Source organism: Garra rufa, chromosome 2, assembly GCF_049309525.1.
Source record: "Garra rufa chromosome 2, GarRuf1.0, whole genome shotgun sequence".
Lineage (NCBI taxonomy): Eukaryota > Metazoa > Chordata > Actinopteri > Cypriniformes > Cyprinidae > Garra > Garra rufa.
Window position 1 is genome coordinate 3003575 of NC_133362.1, and position 17955 is coordinate 3021529.

At 33.5% G+C, this 17955-nt stretch overlaps 2 protein-coding genes across 2 annotated transcripts; both read right to left on the reverse strand.

The window, feature by feature from the left end:
* Nucleotides 1-3: 3 nt before the first annotated feature.
* LOC141325132 (homeobox protein Nkx-6.2-like) lies at nt 4-5667 on the reverse strand. Its single transcript, XM_073833622.1, has 3 exons — nt 3307-5667; nt 2817-2989; nt 4-2229 (listed from the first exon to the last, which is right to left on the reverse strand). Exons 1-3 carry the CDS (start codon nt 3719-3721, stop codon nt 1981-1983), a joined length of 837 nt encoding a protein of 278 aa, XP_073689723.1. The 5' UTR covers nt 3722-5667; the 3' UTR covers nt 4-1980.
* Nucleotides 5668-8704: 3037 nt separating this feature from the next.
* Nucleotides 8705-17656, reverse strand: LOC141325801 (transmembrane protein 254-like). The gene is made up of 4 exons (XM_073834532.1): nt 17570-17656; nt 11018-11121; nt 10891-10950; nt 8705-8834 (listed from the first exon to the last, which is right to left on the reverse strand). Exons 1-4 carry the CDS (start codon nt 17654-17656, stop codon nt 8705-8707), a joined length of 381 nt encoding a protein of 126 aa, XP_073690633.1.
* Between the last annotated feature and the right edge of the window lie 299 nt (nt 17657-17955).

Consider the following 17955-nt stretch of genomic DNA (forward strand, 5'->3'; position numbering starts at 1 on the left):
TAACTTTGAGATGATGCATACATCTCAATATCGAAACATTCTCACTTACGACTTTTGTAGTCCAGGGTCACATTTGTTACTATAAAATGTCTTGTTTATAAAGGAAATGCACATAGTTGGTGGTTGAAACTCACTAAAACAGAAAAAAAAAATCGGGAGTATGTCTTTCTTTTGCATGTAAGTATATTTATATAGACGTTTTGACTACATTTCTGCACGCGCAAAAGTTAATTAATCGCGAAAGTTTTACCCGCTGTTACCATAGCAACCCGACAAGCGATTTTTGTAACGCTTATTATCGAAATCATATAAACTACTGGCATGACTTACAACTATTTAAAAATAAATAGCATACCAGAGAAATTTGTATTGTATTTGTATTCTTCATCACGAAAGTTTAAGTTTAAAAGTTTAAAATGTAAAAAAAAAAAATGTTTGAACTAATAAATTCAAATGTGAGCTAATCTAATAAATGTCTGTTAAAAGAGCTATTATTTATTATCCATATCAGCAACTCGGGCTCCTAAAATATAGCCTATAGACTGAATATGTGTCATTACTTTTGTAGGAAATTGGTTTTCACGTTTATAAACGCGTGTTCGTCTTTAAATTAATCTTGAATTATTAGTAGCAATCGTATCAGAATTGTATTTGGATATTAATGCACGGATATTTAATAATATGTGACCCTGGACCACATAAGTCATAAAGGTCTGTTTTTTTCAACTGACATTTATACATAATCGAAAGCTCAATAAATACGCTTTCCATTGATGTTTGGTTTGTTAGGATAGGACAATATTTGACTGAGATGCAACAATTTGAAAATCTAGAATCTGAGGGTGGAAAAAAAAATCTAAATATTGAGAAAATCGCCTTTAAAGTTGTCCAAATGAAATTCTTCGCAATGCATATTACGAATCAAAAATTAAGTTTTGATATATTTACGGTAGGAAATTCACAGAATATCTTCATGGAACATGGTCTTTACTTAATACCCTAATTTTTTTTGCATAAAATAATTTTTGACCCATACAGTGTATTTTTTGCTATTGCTACAAATATTTTAGATTTGTTGTCCAGGGTCACAAATATGAGCTAATCTATAAATGTCTGTTTGAAGAGCTATTATTTATTATCCTCATCAGTCCGAGAGAAGCAGTTCGGGTTTCTAAAAATAAAACTTCAATGGTTGTAAAAACAGACTATACACTAAATATTCCTCCTAAAGCGTCGAAATTTGTTTTCACATTTATAAAGCGTGCACGTCTTTAAATTAATCTTGCATTAGACAATCGTGTAAGAATTGTATTAGGAAATGAATGCACGGATCTATAATAATATGCAATTGCTTTTCTCAAAATACATGCGCTACAAAACAACAGTAAATGTACGAAATTAAAAAAAGACCAGGAGGTTTTTAAAACATTGGCTTGTTAAATAATTTATTGATAATACAAAGTTTTTTCTTCCGTCCTCACGGAAGCAATAATATTCTCTTCGTCAATATTTATGTCCATCTTTGTGTATTTTCTCCGTGTTGTGAGGTAAAACATAAACTCCAGCGGCCAAAAAGGACATTATTAAAACAAATTCTATTCACATCATTTACAGCACTGGCACTTCTTTATACACTTTGTGTATCTGTTTCCAAAATAAAAAAAAGTGAAACTTTTAGGCGGAAAATGCGTAGTTATTCTTCGGCGATCGAAGACAAAAATGATCTTAATGAAGATGAGGAGGAGGAGGGTGGATGAAGTTGGCACGTCTTCGTGATGCTTCAATATGATAATTTACTCAGTAAAAAATATATATACATCTCACGTCCACTTCTAACTGTACAACCGCATTCAGAGCAAAGCAAAAGCAGCGTGAACAGTGTGTTTATACCCTGCTTAATTCTGCCTCGGTTCTCCATTAGAATCTGAAGCAGATCATCATCTTCATGATGATGATGAAGAGTCTTTTCGCTCAGTATCATCACAAAGTGTCCGAGCTGTTGCTGCAGGGGCTGATGAGGGACAGGTTACTCGTCTTGTGCTTTTTTAACAGTCTCGTGATTTTCTCGTCGTCGGAGTTCGGGTCCAGAGGTTTGTTATATTCATCATCTTCCTCGTTGTCCGAGCTCTCCTTCATCTTCTCCGTCTCCGAGTCGTGTTTCTTTTTAGCCGTGGCCATTTCAGCCGCGTGCCGCTTCCGCCATTTGGTTCTTCTGTTTTGAAACCAAACCTGAGAAAGAAAAAAAGACGCTTTAGTGCACTGTCCATATCCGTGACCAATTATTAGCCTATTCATTTTTTAATGCAATAGTTACATGTAAGTTCAACTAAATTAAACCAAGCGAAAATGCATGCACTCTTAAAAAAAAAAAAAAAATGCTGGTTTGTTTCAATCCAACTTTGGGTCAAATATGGAGTAACCCAACTGTTGGGTTAAATTTTTCAATTCAACTTTAAACCCAAAGTTGGGATATTCCACATTTGACCCAAAGCATAGCGTGCGAGCAACCTAATTGATTAAAATCATTTCAGATTGACCAGATAGTGTGTAAATATACGGTCTAGCTGTTTGCAGTGCTGTGCAATATTGAAACCAAAACTATTTAAAAAATGCATAACCCCAATAATTTTCATTTCAACATTATAAATGAATGCATCGAGGTTTGCTTGTTTACAACCTCATATCATACAACTGACAGCGACTTTCGCAAATAAAATAACCTTAGCGTGCCGTGCTCTCACGCTGTTTGCATTGAGAAACCAAAAGTCTAACCTCAAAATTAATGTTAAAAATGAATAAAAACCGCTTGTATTTACCTTGACTTGACTTTCGGTCATTCCCAGAGAATATGCGAGTCGAGCTCTCTCTGGACCAGCAAGATATTTGGTCTGTTCGAAGGTTTTCTCCAGAGCGAAAATCTGCTGTCCCGAAAAAGTTGGTCTGGAGTGTTTCTTCTTTCCATCCTTGTCCAGCATCATATTTGCCTGAGCTGAAGAAAAAAAATAAGACACGGGTTAGTTCAAATAAACCCGAAAACCGAGACACTGTTTGACGCTATTTGCGAGTGAATAGTTGTCAAACACTGATATTCCAACAATTTGAGCCTGCAAACCAACATATGCTTTTAAAAAATTTCCAAAAGGGTCTATTTGCAGTAATGCCATAGAACCGTTTTCATTTTCACCTTTGAGTGAACAGTTCCTGGAAGAACCACTTTGAAGAACATTTTACAAATCTAAATCTTTTTCGACTTTGCATGCAAATAACCTTTATTTTTAAAAGTGTAAGCCAGTTTGCAAAACTCACCCGGACAGGGAACCCGCGGATCTCTCCAGGGCGAGCCCTGCATCATCCCCGGCCAGAATATGGGCGCCCTCCCGGGCAACTCCGTTAGCGGTTTGGGGTACCGAGACACGGCCGCCGGGTTGAAGTACATCCCCGCTGAAGTGGCCAAGCCGTTGATCCTGGGAAACCCCGAGAGCAGCTGTCCGGCGGTGGTGATGGGTCTCCCCAAGATATCGCTAATTCCATGTGGCGTTCCCAGCGGGATCTGAGAGTTCAGGCAGCCGAGGGACGGAGCCTTGAAGCCCGCGGGGTTCTGCAGAGCGTACGGGAATAAAGACGTCTTCATCTCGGTCATGTTATGCAGCGCAGCCAGTGGAGTGCTGCCCAGGACGAAAGCACTCTGCCGGTTACTATCCATCTGCCCGACAGCTAACATTGGTGCGCCTGAACCACAGGATAAACCGCGAGGAAAGAAAGTTCGAAGCAAGAAAGTTGAGCGACCACAACTTGACAACTCATCCGCTAAAACTGAAAGATTCAACCGGAAAGTTTCAACCCATGCGAAAGAGTTTCAAAAGCGTCCCGAAGGAGAATCCCGATGAGAATCCCGATCTCACGCCCGCTCTGAGTGCTGCGATCACCCGCATCTGATGCGCCGTTCTCCGGTCAATGGACTCCAGCGGCGATGACTAGCAGATAACCGCACCGCCACCTGCGAACGCGTATCTCCCATTGGAAGACGCTAAGTGACGCTACGCTCTGATTGGACGACGCGAGCGGCGTATTTGCATACCAAGCCGCACTCCATCAAGCTCGTATTGTAGCGGCATTAATGACGCGTCGCACTGTAGCAATCATTGTTTCGACATTTGACACAATAGACGCGTTTACTTTATGACGCTGGCAGAGTAAGTACATTAACTTCCATGCAACTAATAACGCTATTTTTAGTTTATTTACAAGTCGATTATATTCCATTTCGTTCAGAACGAATATTTAACACTAATTAAGTGAGGAAAACCTAACACCATTATGGTATTTATATATAGTTAAAATGGGTGATTCGATTTTATTAAAACTTCATAACACGCTTATTTAATAGCGAACATAAATATTCATACTCAAATATTAGAATGAGTTTTTATTACTGAAAATATCGCTCACAGTTTTAACGCAAACACCTAGACGTTTACAAACTTAATCGGCCTTGTTGTTAAAAATAGCATAATCATCTAAAACAGGCTTAAGTGACATTTACATTTTAAATTTAGACTTATTTGTTCCTCAACAGAATTCTATTAAACTCTGATGCTGATCATATCTAACCCATTGTTAACAAGACATTTCTCCTGGTGTGATAACATCATTTATCTAAGCTAATATGTTATTATTTAGTGGACCTGACTGTAAATGAGCTAACTATATTTAGGCTACATGTAATATATATGACATCTTTAATGTGTGGTGGTGTGTTTTTTCCGTGTATTGAATCAGAGACAGAGATCATCTGTTTAAGTGCAGCGTTTATGGATCACGGGTGAAATATGGCCCTCCTGAATTTAAAAGGGTTCAACATTATTTAGACCTTCATCAAAACGACGAGAAAGGAGAAATGCGCTCTCTGAAATATGACGATGACTTTACACTTTTGCAATTTTTTATTTTTGTAGGCATGCTACGCTTACAAACAAACGAGTTAATTACGAACAATGTGTGTTTTGTGTCTATTATATACTGTCTTTACAATTAGGAAACGAATTTATTCATGCTATTTTAGTAAATTGGCCAAACCTCATGTAAACCTCATGTTTGTCACAGACGCTCAGAAACGGGTTGTCATCTTTTCCGTTGTGCAATTTTACTTCATTTGTAATTTCATCTGAATCTTATCATTGTAAAGTCGCTGTAAGTCATCTGGACTGTAATATAAATCTCAATCAGACTCATGACAGTAAAACTGCTGCTCTTCATCATTCACTGTCCATGCGCATTAAAACCACTGCAGTCTGTCAGGGAGCGAAAAAGCAAAAATTATTTTCATTTCAAGTTAAATGCACCTAATTATTATTATATTGCATTGATTTATTATTATTATTATTATTATTATTATTATTATTATTATTATTTCCCTTTATATTTTAGGTTCCGTCTGCAATCAAATCAAAGGGTTGATTATAATTGCATTATATTCAGATCATGAAGTTTTTGTAGACACAATGTATTTTATGCATTTTTGAAGAGTAAGTTTTTGCCTTAGGATGCAACATGTAATATGACTTTATATAATCAAATATTTCACTGTATTAACTGTAATATAATCAGATGAATTTGAAAAACAAACAATAAACCCGATTCTAAATCCTGCAATCCTGTAAGTGTATATTTTATTGAAAGCGCTTGGACACAAAACATAATATTTTCTACTATGCAGTATTTGCAACATTTGACTTTCTGCATTTCCGTATTGAAACATAAACTAATGATAATAAGTAACAATCGGGATGTTTGCATGTAGTTTTTGGACGTCCTTTTTTTAGTTTTTTGGCAGAGCATTTTATAGTTGTTTTATAACCACGTTTTTAAATCAACGAATATGTTAATGCATTAAAAATGAAACCCCATAACCTTTGTTGATTTAGTGCGAGACTCTGCATGCATTCATTTACAGGAAAACAGCGACATCTGCCGGTCAGAATTGAAGATGCACTTTATCATCTCGCAAAAGTATAATTTGAAGTCGGCACAGATTTGTACTGGTACTGTCCAACTATAATCTGATTATGTTTCCATAAACGGTTCTTTATCTTACATTAATAAAGCCTGCAATCTCTCTGGGATTCTGTCTTTCACATTGTCTCTGGAAAAACAGATGTTCTTTTTATGCCCACTTGAGAAAAAAAGTTATTTTTTTTTAATTAAAATGATAGATAATTGCTATAGATAGATTGCATTATTATAATAATTGATTATAATTACAGAATAAATTCATTTTAGTTTACTACTCACATTGTAGTAAAGTAGTCAAAATTAAGTGTGTTTTTGCTTGAAATCTGCCAATGGGGTAAGGAAAATAATCTTATTCTTTGTTTGAAATAACATTATTTTTCTTACCCCATTGGCAGATTATTTAGCTTGTTCTAAGCAAAAAAAAAAAAACACTTAATTTTGACTTGTTTTTACTGAAAACAAGAAAATAATCTTTACTTATTTAAAATCACAATTTATTATTATGATTTTAAAGGGTAAATGGTGTATTTGAACAACTAAAATGAGTAAAAACCACCCATACGATTATGTTAAAGTGTTTAGATTTTTATTCTATGATTATAATCAATAATTATAATAATTATTATATAAATTTTTTATTTAAATCATTTCTATCTTTTCATCAACTCATGATCTTTGCTATATATTAAAATGGTATTACCATCAGATACTTTACAATGAAGAGTTCCTCATCTCAGCAGTTTATCATCAGTAGAAAAAGTCTTGTTTTCTGAAAGACATATCAAAATTAAGTGATTTTTATCCTTGACAAAAAGAACAATCATCTGCCAATGGGGTCAGAATATATATAAAATAAAACTGTATTTTACACTTATTTTTCTGACCCTATTTGCAGACATTTTTTCTTGATTTGAACTTAAACTTACTCAGTTTTGACAATACTTAATATCTGATGTAATTTCGCTTTCGCTTTCTCAAGTAAATGTATCTTGATTTATGAATGTTTGGATTTTTGTATCGGTAAACAAGATTAAAATCTCTGCTGGACACTGCTGTTGGATTAAATACTGTACACATAAGAGCAATGACTGCATGGTCAAGCTTATGAAAATACAGATATATGAGCCTAAAATTCAAGATATGAGGGCAAATATGGCTCTCTTATTATATTTATATTATATGATGTAGTTTAGCAAGAATGCTGTTTTTCGACAATATCTGCACAACTGCAAATGTGAAAAAGTGATTTTATACAACAGTGCAATAATCAAGAAGTTCATATTCTGTTGCATTTTAGACACAATATTCTTATCTCCAATTAAAGTCGTGCATCTCTGATCAACACAGCAATTGAGTGAGTCATCTCTGAATGAATCAGTCGTTTGAACAAATCTGTTGAACGAATGATTCAGTGACTCACATTTATGCATTGCCATACATCAAAATATTTCTCTCTAAAGTAACTTTTTTGTAAGGTCTATTTAATGGATTTTAGATAAAACTGATGTGTGGTTAATTAGATTAATCAGACTTTTTTTTTAGTTTTTTACACGTGTTCAAGGGTGAATCAGATTAATTCATAAAATGACTTGTACTTTTTAGTTGATTTAACTTAAAATTTTAATGCAGCTGCTAAACTTAAGTTTTTAAGTTGCAACTGGTGAAAACTTTTTACAGTGTACCCATATATTATTTTGCTCATGTTTTTGTACATTTTTGAAATCATATTTTAAAAATATAAATTTAGGGTATATGTTAAAAGAACTTAAATATATGTTTTGCCCTTCATATATTTAATTAGAAGACAACACATTCACATATGTTACATTTGATGAAAAACATTGTTTGTTGTCCATAAAATGTGTAAACATAAAACACATCTTAATAAAAATCAGCAAACAACATACTTTACAAAATAAAAAAAATCAAGTTCATGTGTATAGCACTTTTCACAATACAAATGATTGCAAAGCAGCTTTACAGAAAATTAAAGTTAAAAAAAAATATATATATATTTGCTGCAATATGTTTCAAAATATATTTGTGAATGTTTTCTACACTGTAAAAAGTTTTCACCAGTTACAACTTAAAAACATAAGTTCAGCAGCTGCCTTAAAATTTTAAGTTAAATCAACTTAAAACTACTATTCACTTCAACTTACGACAATGCAATTAGTTAAAATGACTGTACTTTTATAAAGTCGTTTGAACAAATCTGTTGAATGAATGATTCAGTGACTCACATTTATGCATTGCCACACATCAAAATATTTCTTTCTAAAGTAACTTTTTTTGTAAGGTCTATTCAAAGGATTTTAGACAAAACTGATGTGTGGTTAATTAGATTAATCAGCTTTTTATTTTAACACGTGTTCAAGGGTGAATCAGATTCATTCATCCGCAGTTTTATCAATAATGAGATCCTGTCAAAGCTTGAACTGGAAAAGAAGCTTCATATCTCCATTATTACAGTATTTTACGATGTTATTGTAAATCAAATGACAGAAGACAAAACAACAAACGTGTCCTATAACATTTCCATTTCTTTTAAAATTTTAATGAACATTGTTTAAAAGTAAATCCTACTCAATTTTCTTATATATTTGAGTTTATAAACAATATTTAGACCATACTACTGCTGGTTGACATATCCTGTGAAATATAAAGATCTGGGAAATCCAGTGTCAGGCTGTCAGTGTGAGTGGCGTTTGGATCGGCCGTCGGGCTTGTATTTGAGCAAAAGACCCAGAGACGTAAGACCAAACAGGAAGGTCTGAGCGAACCACAGCAAACGTGTGGAGCTGCTGTCGATGCCTTTATCACTGTAGACACAAACACAAACACTGATCAACACACTCCTGCATTTGTTTAGTCACAAACATCTGAATCGTCCTCTATCGTTTATATATTCTTCTCATTTACATAGAAAAATGTTCATTCTGCTCAAAGTATAAAGGCGAGACACTGCAGGTGAATAGGGTAATCACTTATCAAGTTATCACTTACCCTTGATAATTGCAAACATTTTTTGCATTAATTTGCATACAATTCTAGTACAAAAATCTAAACACTGACTGGATGCAATCGTTTTTCAAAATTTATTATTATTTTTTTTTTTTTCAAAATATTTCAAAAGTTTTTTCTTTTTGTCACTCCATAATTTAGAAAATACTTAGAACAGACAGCTATTTTCACAATTCTGTGTGGAATAAAATGTTGTATATAATCAAGCAAATTATTTATGAACAAATCCCTCTGTAAAAACCTTCAGGATATAGACAGGAATACAAATGTAAAGTCTGGTGTGTGTAAGTGCTACTGAAGTGGAGATTTTTAGCTCAGTATAGGAGAAAAAACTCATTTTGAGAAAACGGCCTTCAAAAATCTGTACTGTAATTGAAATCTATTGACACGAATAGATAAAGTGCTATGCAAAAAGCCCAAAATCTCAAACTTGACAGGTGAATCTAAAAATTGTTTTACAGATTTAAGATACAATAGTAGTTTTTATTAATACTTTTAATAAGTTTTTTTTTTCCATTTTCATTTTAGTTGAAGTTTTACTAACTTTGCTGTGTTTATTATTCTTTTTTTAGTTTATTTATTTTATTACATCAAGTTAACCCCAATTTTTGTGATATCAACTTCAAATTTGGAACATAACTTTAATTTTATAGCAATTTCAGGTGCAACTTATTTTATAAAGTATTTATTTTATAATAAATAAAATGTGTATACTACATTATCTTTGCTCCAAACTTAAACTTCTACAACTCTTTTATACCTGCTTTTTTACTTAGCCATAAACTGCTGTGTCTTCTTTAAAAAGAGACCAACTTTAGGTCTGTATTCCAAAGTGTTCAGGAATTACAACCATGTTATTACAATCATTGATTAAAAAAAAAAGTGTATTTATACCCCAAGGGGCGACGTATCCTGGAAGATTCAAACATTAAAATAAAAAGTTTTTGTATTATTTGAGTCCCAAAAAGATGAAAAATAGCAATAAATTAATTTTCTCATGTATCTTTATGGTAGCACCCGTTTTAGGGTTAAAATAAATGAAAATGTAAAAATATTCCTTGGCAACTAGCAGAAATAAAACACTATTTCTATAATAACACTGAATATTGTCATCTCTGAAATTAAAAAAGTTGAATTTTTCACCAATTTTGTGTTAAAAAAGTTTATCAGTCTAAACAAATACGAGTTATTAAAGAGTTAATTCATCTCACTGGAAATGAAAATCAGGTTGAGAGCATTGCAATGTAGTATACAAAATTCCTTTGGCAAATGTAGCAAACAAATAATAGTAATTTATCCCATACTTTCAGTAAAGTTACATAATATGTGACCCTGGACCACAAAACCCATCATAAGGTTAAATTTGACAAAACTGAGATATATACATCATATGAAAGCTCAATAAATAAGCTTTCTATTGATGTATGGTTTGTTAGGATAGGACAATATTTGACTGAGATACATCTATTTGAAATCAGAAATCTGAGGATGCAAAAAAATCAAAAAGACAGAGAAAATCACCTTTAAAGTTGTCCAAATTAGGTTCTTAACAATGCATATTACTAATCAAAAATTACATTTTGATATGTTTACAGTAGGAATTTTACAAAAAAATCTTCATGGAACATGAACTTTACTTAATTTCTTAATGATTTTTGGCATAAAAGAAAAATCTAAAATTTTGACCCATGCAATGTATTTTTGGCTATTGCTACAAATATACCCCAGCGACTTAAGACTGGTTTTGTGCTCCAGGGTCACATATATCAGTGACAGTAAGAACAACATCCACAAATCTGACAGTCTGGACTGCCACCGTGTGGTGGAAAACATGAAAAACAGAAGGGGTCTTACCAGCAGATCTTTAGCGCAAGCAGAGCCTCACACACATGGATGGCCAACATCAGAAACCATCTGAAACACAACAAACATCATCAGCGTCAGCTCTGAACTCAGCACATTAATGATGGTTCTCACTCACCCGTAATACACCACAGGATAAAGATAATCCATGAAACGCCTGGCCAGAGCACCGAGGGGGCCCAGAATGCCATACGGGACGTCCTGAGGCCAAAACGCCATGCACTGAAAAACAAAGAAAACACAATCACCCTTGTGTGACCTTATGGACATTTTTGTCCATTTCAGTTTAGTTTTTTGTTTATTCAAGTGTGCCTGAGTTAATGCCAACTGCATACATTTTGGCTCAGGTGTTTATTTTTATTGAAATTTTAATATTTCACCCTCATTTCCTTCAAAAAAATCAATTTTACCCTCCGTACAAAAAATACTCACACTCAGGACCTTAAGGACAAAAATGGCAATTTTTTAACCCAGGGCCATTTGACTATAAAATGATGCAATATTTGCTAATAGGCATTCATTCTGTCGGCAAGGCTTCAAATTTTAAATTTTTACCATTTTTTACTAGATTGTGCCATTTTTTTGTCAAATTTGGCATTTAAGAGAGTTTACATGTGTTAACTAAAAATTTTATGTGTGTAATTATTAGTTGTTGTTTTTTTTTTCTCCAATTAAATGTTATATTGACCAAATTCTATGTTTTCCATATTAATTCTCTGGATTTTATTTGAATTGTTTGATTAAAGTTTAATAATCAAAAGCATCTTTAACTAATAATTTATTATTATTATTATTTGTGTGCTTATTCCTTTAAAATAATGTTTTAGTTTTTCTGTGGGTGCTGTAACAGTGTTATGGCAAACTTAAAAAAATAAATAACAATAATAATGTTTTAATAATAAATTTATTAGTATTACAAATATTATTACGTTCATTAATACAAGATATATATATATATATATATATATATATATATATATATATATATATATAATATGTATTTTAGTCTCTTTTTTTTTTTATAAGTTTATGTACAGATTAATTCATTTATTTTATACCTTTTGTAAGTAAAATAATATTTTTATCTTTTTTATTTCTTATTATTTCTTTTATCAAACTGTCCAAAAAAAATTGCTTGGACATCTGAGATGCAAAAGCAACTTTTTCCACCTTTGACCACTAGATGTCATCAGTGTGCAACGTGTTGAAAAGCTTCGAGTAATGTACGTTTTTATGATACAGTTGAGGGGAATGCTTCGGTGCTTCGAAAAGCTTCATTTTCCCATCACTACTACAAAGTTCAAATAAAACGTGTCGTTTCTTCTTTTTCTCCCAAAGATGAACCCCGGCTGGCTGGCCATCGGTCCCTTCATCTGAGTCAGACTTAACCTTGTTTGTAGTCGTCTTCTAGGTTTAGGCTAGAAGGGATACAGCTCTGGCTAATGGGCATGCGCACATTAATCTAACGTTAGAACATTTTGTTTCGTCTCGTTTTCGTCAATGACATTTTAACATAGATTTTATTTTGTAAACCACATTTAGTCTCGTTTGTATTCGTCAACGATATTGCATGATACATTTAATTATAGCAGGGTTTCTGCAGATATGAACAAGTGAAATTTAAGACTTTTTAAGACCTTTTTAATACCACCTTATATCAAATTTAAGACCTAAACCTGTAATGGAAATAGATATTATATTACATGCATATATGTAATATTTAATGTGTTTAATGTAAAAAGTAAACAGAATTTCATGGCTGTCATAAATTATATTTATTACTACGATATACAGTGAACTTTTCATATCAGCAGATACTATTCCACACAAAATATTCCCATAACAGTACCACTAGAAATATCTGATGTAAAAAAATATTCTGAAGCAATATTTTCATCAGTGCTCTATTAGCTTTTACATCTTAAATCTGCATATTTGATTTACCTTTATAAAGGCCTTTTTTTTTTACTTTTGAAATGTAGGCTATGCATTACCTTTGAAATTTATTTTATGAATTTATCAGTAAATTCTAAATGGCTGTTAGCAGTGAGATTACATAACTTACACTGCAAAATTAAAAGTGAGATTAATGTTTTAAATACATTTATTGATTTATAAATATATAAATTAGAAATGTTGGGTGTGGAGGCATACTTTTAAACACACTAAACGTGATATTATTTACTTTATATGCTGAATGAGATCTCATTCTTTTGACAGCAGCAAGTACTTATTATAAGTAATATTTGACAGAAGTTTGGTTTTCCCCAGTCGTTGTTAAGATACGTTTAGCCACGTTAAAGCGTTTTTTTTTGTAATGGACTAGGGGAGCAATTACTTTATATGCTGAATAAGAGCTCGCTCTTTTGACAGCAGCAAGTATTTATTATAAGTAAAATTTGACAGGAGTTTGGTCTTCCCTGGTCGCTGTTGAGGTAAGTTAAACCACGTTAAGCTTTCCTTATAATGGGCTTCTATGGGGGAGAAAACGATTAACGTGATATTATTCACTTTATCTGTGGAATAAGGGCTTGTTCTTTTGACAGTAGTTAGTGTTTGTTACAAGTAAGGTTTGACAGAAATTTTGGGTTTCCTGGTCGTTTTTACGTACGTTAAGCCACGTTAAGCGTTTTTCACGTTAAGCGTTTTAGAACGTCCATCTTTCTTGCCTTTCGATGCTTCGCTAGTTGTTTTTGTCACTTCAGTTTTAATCAGGCGGTTTGTTCGGTTTGGCAAGTAAAAAAAAAAACATTTTAAAAGTATCTCGAAGGCTGGCGGTCAGCTAGCTCGACCTATATTTATTATTATTATTGAGAACATTATATACAGAAAAGGGTAGTTTGACCTGTATTCTGCTACTGCAACTCTGTCTGAAGACGCAGTAACTTCCACAGAGGGAGAAAAAAATCTACAGTTGTTAGTAACTGGCCTTAGCCAAACCCTATATTCAGTTTTTTCAAGCTAAGTATCGCTAAGTATCACTAACTTGCACTTCCCCATAGCTAAAAAGTTAAATCCATTTTACTTCTGCGGTACAATCCGAGAGAGACTCGTGCCAATAACAGAAAGCTGATTGGCTATTGCATGTTGGTCTCATTTGTAGTTTAAATACAGCAAATTATATTTGGAATAGTGAAATAAAGAACTACAACACCACAAGAACAACAAAAAGAGAATTTAAATGAGCATTAGAGGTAGCGTTACATGGACATCGGAAAAATAAGACCTGTGTGAAATTATTTAAGACCTAGAACAGCGAATTTAAGACTTTTTAAGGCCTAAAATTTTGATTTTTAAATTTTAGACTTTTTAAGACTTTTTAAGACCCCGTGGAAACCCTGTATAGTCATCGTCACATGACCAGCATTTACGTTTTGTCTTGTCACGATTTTGTAACGTGAAAAAGGTTCGTTGACGACAATATTTAGTCAAAATTTTCATTAACAAAAGCAACACTAGAGAGAGGGTATTGAATGACGCCCTGGGTTGGGTTAAAAGCCTCAAAAATGGGATTCATTTTTAAATTTGATGATAGAATGTACAAGATTTGAAAGCTGAGGCTTTGTTTCTTATCAGACATAAGAGAGCACAAAACTCTTTGCGATTATTGGATGGGAGGTGCGCTACAAATAATGTTTTGGTGTAGAGAAAAACTGCAGATCTGGCAACCCTGGCTTGACCTATGTGTGATTCATAGGGTTAAAAAGAGCCTGCTTTAATTTAGCTATTTTTAACTGTTAATGCCTTGTCATGTTCATTTTGGCAGCTCTTAATTCAATAGACATTTTCTTCACACACATGATTTTCCTGATCATCAGCTGATTTCCGATACCGATTATGGCCAATTATTATTGGCCAATACATCGGTGGCAGTGCATCTCAAATTTTTAGTCTTTCTGCAATCTTTCTCGTCCTGTAAGAGGTTGGAATGAGTTTCAGTAAAGACTGCAAAGACTGCAAGTAATGCCAGTGTTTCCCCTACCATTATCTTAGGGGGGCGCCCCGCCCCCCCAACGGCCCCCCCCCGCCCCCCTTGAATGTCAAGTTCATTTTATTTTTGATATAGCATCAGATCACAATAGAAGTCATTAAGGTTATCTTTCCTATAGAACAGGGCTATACATTGTTCTTTTATTAAACAAACTAAATTGCCTTGTGTTATTTATCTTATTTACACGAAGGCATGTCATTTCTGTCTTTACATGATCGCGTGTTTACAATGTCTCATCTGCGAAAACACAGACGGGATCGCGGACTCCATTCATAAAAACCGAATCTACTATAGCGCGAAATGCCACGTAAATTCGTCGATTTTTGGATTAATAAATCAAAAGTTGGTCTGTTACTTCATTCAAATCGCGATATGGACAAGTGTCTGTGAAAACTGAAATGCAAAAAGACCGTTTCAATATGAATCCTGCATGCTCCGTTTGCCTCTGTATGTATGAATGGTGGAGACGCGCTTTTACTACACGCATATACTGAAGCACACGTGACGCTCCCGCTAATTTTGGGCATTTGCATCTCGCATGAACAGATAAACTCAATATCCAAAGCTGCTGTGAGTGTCACTTTTACCGTTTCATTTGAGAAAACTAGCATCATAACATGCTGTACACACACAGAAACTTCAAGGCAACCTGTCAAAATAAAAGTAACATGTAACAGAACATTAGTCTTGTATTACTTTTGTACAGTATAATGTAGTTGTTTATATATTCCTATTTAAATAATTGACATGAAACAATATATATGATAAAAATAAATGTAACAAGATTAACCACTTAATTGTAGAAAAAATACTACAATTATTATTTAAATGTTAAATTATTATTATTTATTGATTTTAACAGTAAACCTCTGTTTGTTTGCGAAAAATTAAAAGGGTTTATTTTTCATTTGATTAAAAATAAATAAGTGTTTATACTTTTAATTTGATTATGAGAAAAAATAATACACACAAGAATAAAAAAAAAAAAAAAAGCAAAAGTTGGTAGAGCCCTATTGTTCAAAATGTTAAAATAGAGAGTTTTGGACTTATTTTTCCACTGAATAAGTCTATAATAATGTTTTCGTTATTTCACAAAGTAGGGTAAAGTACCGGGGAAAAAAGTAACGTTGGCTACCGGCACCCAACCCCCTAAGCCCCCCCCCCCAACACTGGAAACCTAGGGGAAACACTGAATGCATTACTTTTTAATTTACATGAAAATATCTGAGTTACTTTTTCAAATAAGTTACCCCCCTCCCCCCCATTTATCGCTTAAAAGCTTTCGTCATTGAAAATTATGACTAAATATCGTCGTTTACAAGCCTTTATCATGTGACGAAAACGAGACAAGACAAAACGTAAATGCTGGTCATGTGGCGATGACTGTAATAAAATTTATAATGCAATATCGTTGACGAATAAAAACGAGACTAAATGTGGTTTACAAAATAAAATCTATGCTAAAGTGTCTTTTTATTTTAGTTGACGAAAATTAGACGAAACGAAATGTTATAATGCTAGATTGATGCGCACTTGCCCATTAGCCAGAGCTATATCCCTTCTAGCCTAAACCTAGAAAACGACTACAAACAAAGTTAAGTCTGACTCAGATGAAGGGACCGATGGCCAGCCAGCCGGGGTTCATCTTTGGGAGAAAAGAAGAAACGACACACATTTTATTTGAACTTTTTAGTAGTGATGGGAAAATTATAGGGATGCACCGAATATTCGGCCACCGAAAATTTTCGACCGAAAATGGCCCAAAAGTGCATTTTCGGATTTCGGCTGAAAGATTTTTATCACCAAAACGACACGACCGAAACAAAAACCGCAGCCTGCACTTGCTTGTCTGAAGCAACACGTCTGCGGTGTGGACGTAATTCAGTATATCTGAGAAAGACCCACGGATAGCGATTTGCAAAACGTGTAAGTTAATGCCGAAATTTCAAGAGGGGTGTGTCTGCAGTCGTGCGTGCAGCCAGTGATGAGAGCAGAGATCCAGACAGATGTAGCTTTCAGTGAGTGAAAAACAATGGCTTTACGTTGGTGTTACGTCGCAATATTTTACAGATATGTCTTTTCTATATACTGTATACAGTAACTTTCCCCAACACTGATGCTTACGTGAACATCATAAAAAACATGAATAATTATCTTTTTTAAATGTAACATTAAATCGTCAGATCGAAACCTATAAAAATCAAGCGTTTGACCATTTCTAAATACACATTCAAACGTAATTGCACTAATTGTAATATAAATACTAAGCATATTAGAACATGTTCTATTTTAAATGGTCATTTAGAGATCAAAATGATATGATTTAGTACAAAAAATCCCAAAACATTATTGATTAAGAGTTACAAGGAGTATGAGAACATATTAATGCTGTCTCTTTATCACTCCCCAGAATAAAGTGCTATTGTAAAGCATCTTCCTTTTTATGAAAACCGTTCGATCTGTTAGAAAAAAACAAAACAATGAACAGTCTGAAGATCTGGCACCAGTTAAAGTTAAGTTAAAATCAACATATTTAGTAATAATAATAATAATAATAGTTAGGCAAAGAGAAGCCAAATTGTATTTCTGACAGTCATTATTATGGAAAGTCGCATAGTTTCTGAAATTCACCTCAGGCGCTTCATCACGACTGAACAGTTCATTAAAGTTACGGCTTACCGTGTGAAGACACACATAAATTGTCACGACCACCATGCAGAAAGGGCTGGTTCTCTTGAAATACGAGCTACCGTCACTTTTGGCCATGATGAGTAATCAATAACTTACTAACTAACCAACTAAACTACTGTAAACCGCACTAGTCTCCGCTCAGCCTTTCTACGGTAAACCCGCCAGTCAGTTAGTAACCATGGAGACCAAAATAACGGTCGCGGATTTAAACCTCACAAAATAAAAGTCACGCATTTACAAAAGAAAACAAAAGAGTTTATTTTAAAATCTGATCAACTTTAATGGAGCGAATTTCACATCTAAAATAATAATTTTAAATAATCCATAATGATTTATAATTTTTTTTTATTATAAGCAATGTTATTATTTTTTAT

Excerpts from the sequence above, each read along its gene's own strand:
- LOC141325132 (XM_073833622.1), bottom strand. The coding sequence starts at position 3,721 with ATGTTAGCTGTCGGGCAGATGGATAGTAACCGGCAGAGTGCTTTCGTC. Across the intron at positions 2,990-3,306 it reads TCCGCGGGTTCCCTGTCCGG|CTCAGGCAAATATGATGCTG; the intron begins GTGAGTTTTGCA and ends TTTTTTCTTCAG. Across the intron at positions 2,230-2,816 it reads TGACCGAAAGTCAAGTCAAG|GTTTGGTTTCAAAACAGAAG; the intron begins GTAAATACAAGC and ends TTTCTTTCTCAG.
- LOC141325801 (XM_073834532.1), bottom strand. The coding sequence starts at position 17,656 with ATGGCCAAAAGTGACGGTAGCTCGTATTTCAAGAGAACCAGCCCTTTC. Across the intron at positions 10,951-11,017 it reads TATCCTGTGGTGTATTACGG|ATGGTTTCTGATGTTGGCCA; the intron begins GTGAGTGAGAAC and ends GTTGTGTTTCAG. Across the intron at positions 8,835-10,890 it reads CTTGCGCTAAAGATCTGCTG|TGATAAAGGCATCGACAGCA; the intron begins GTAAGACCCCTT and ends TTGTGTCTACAG.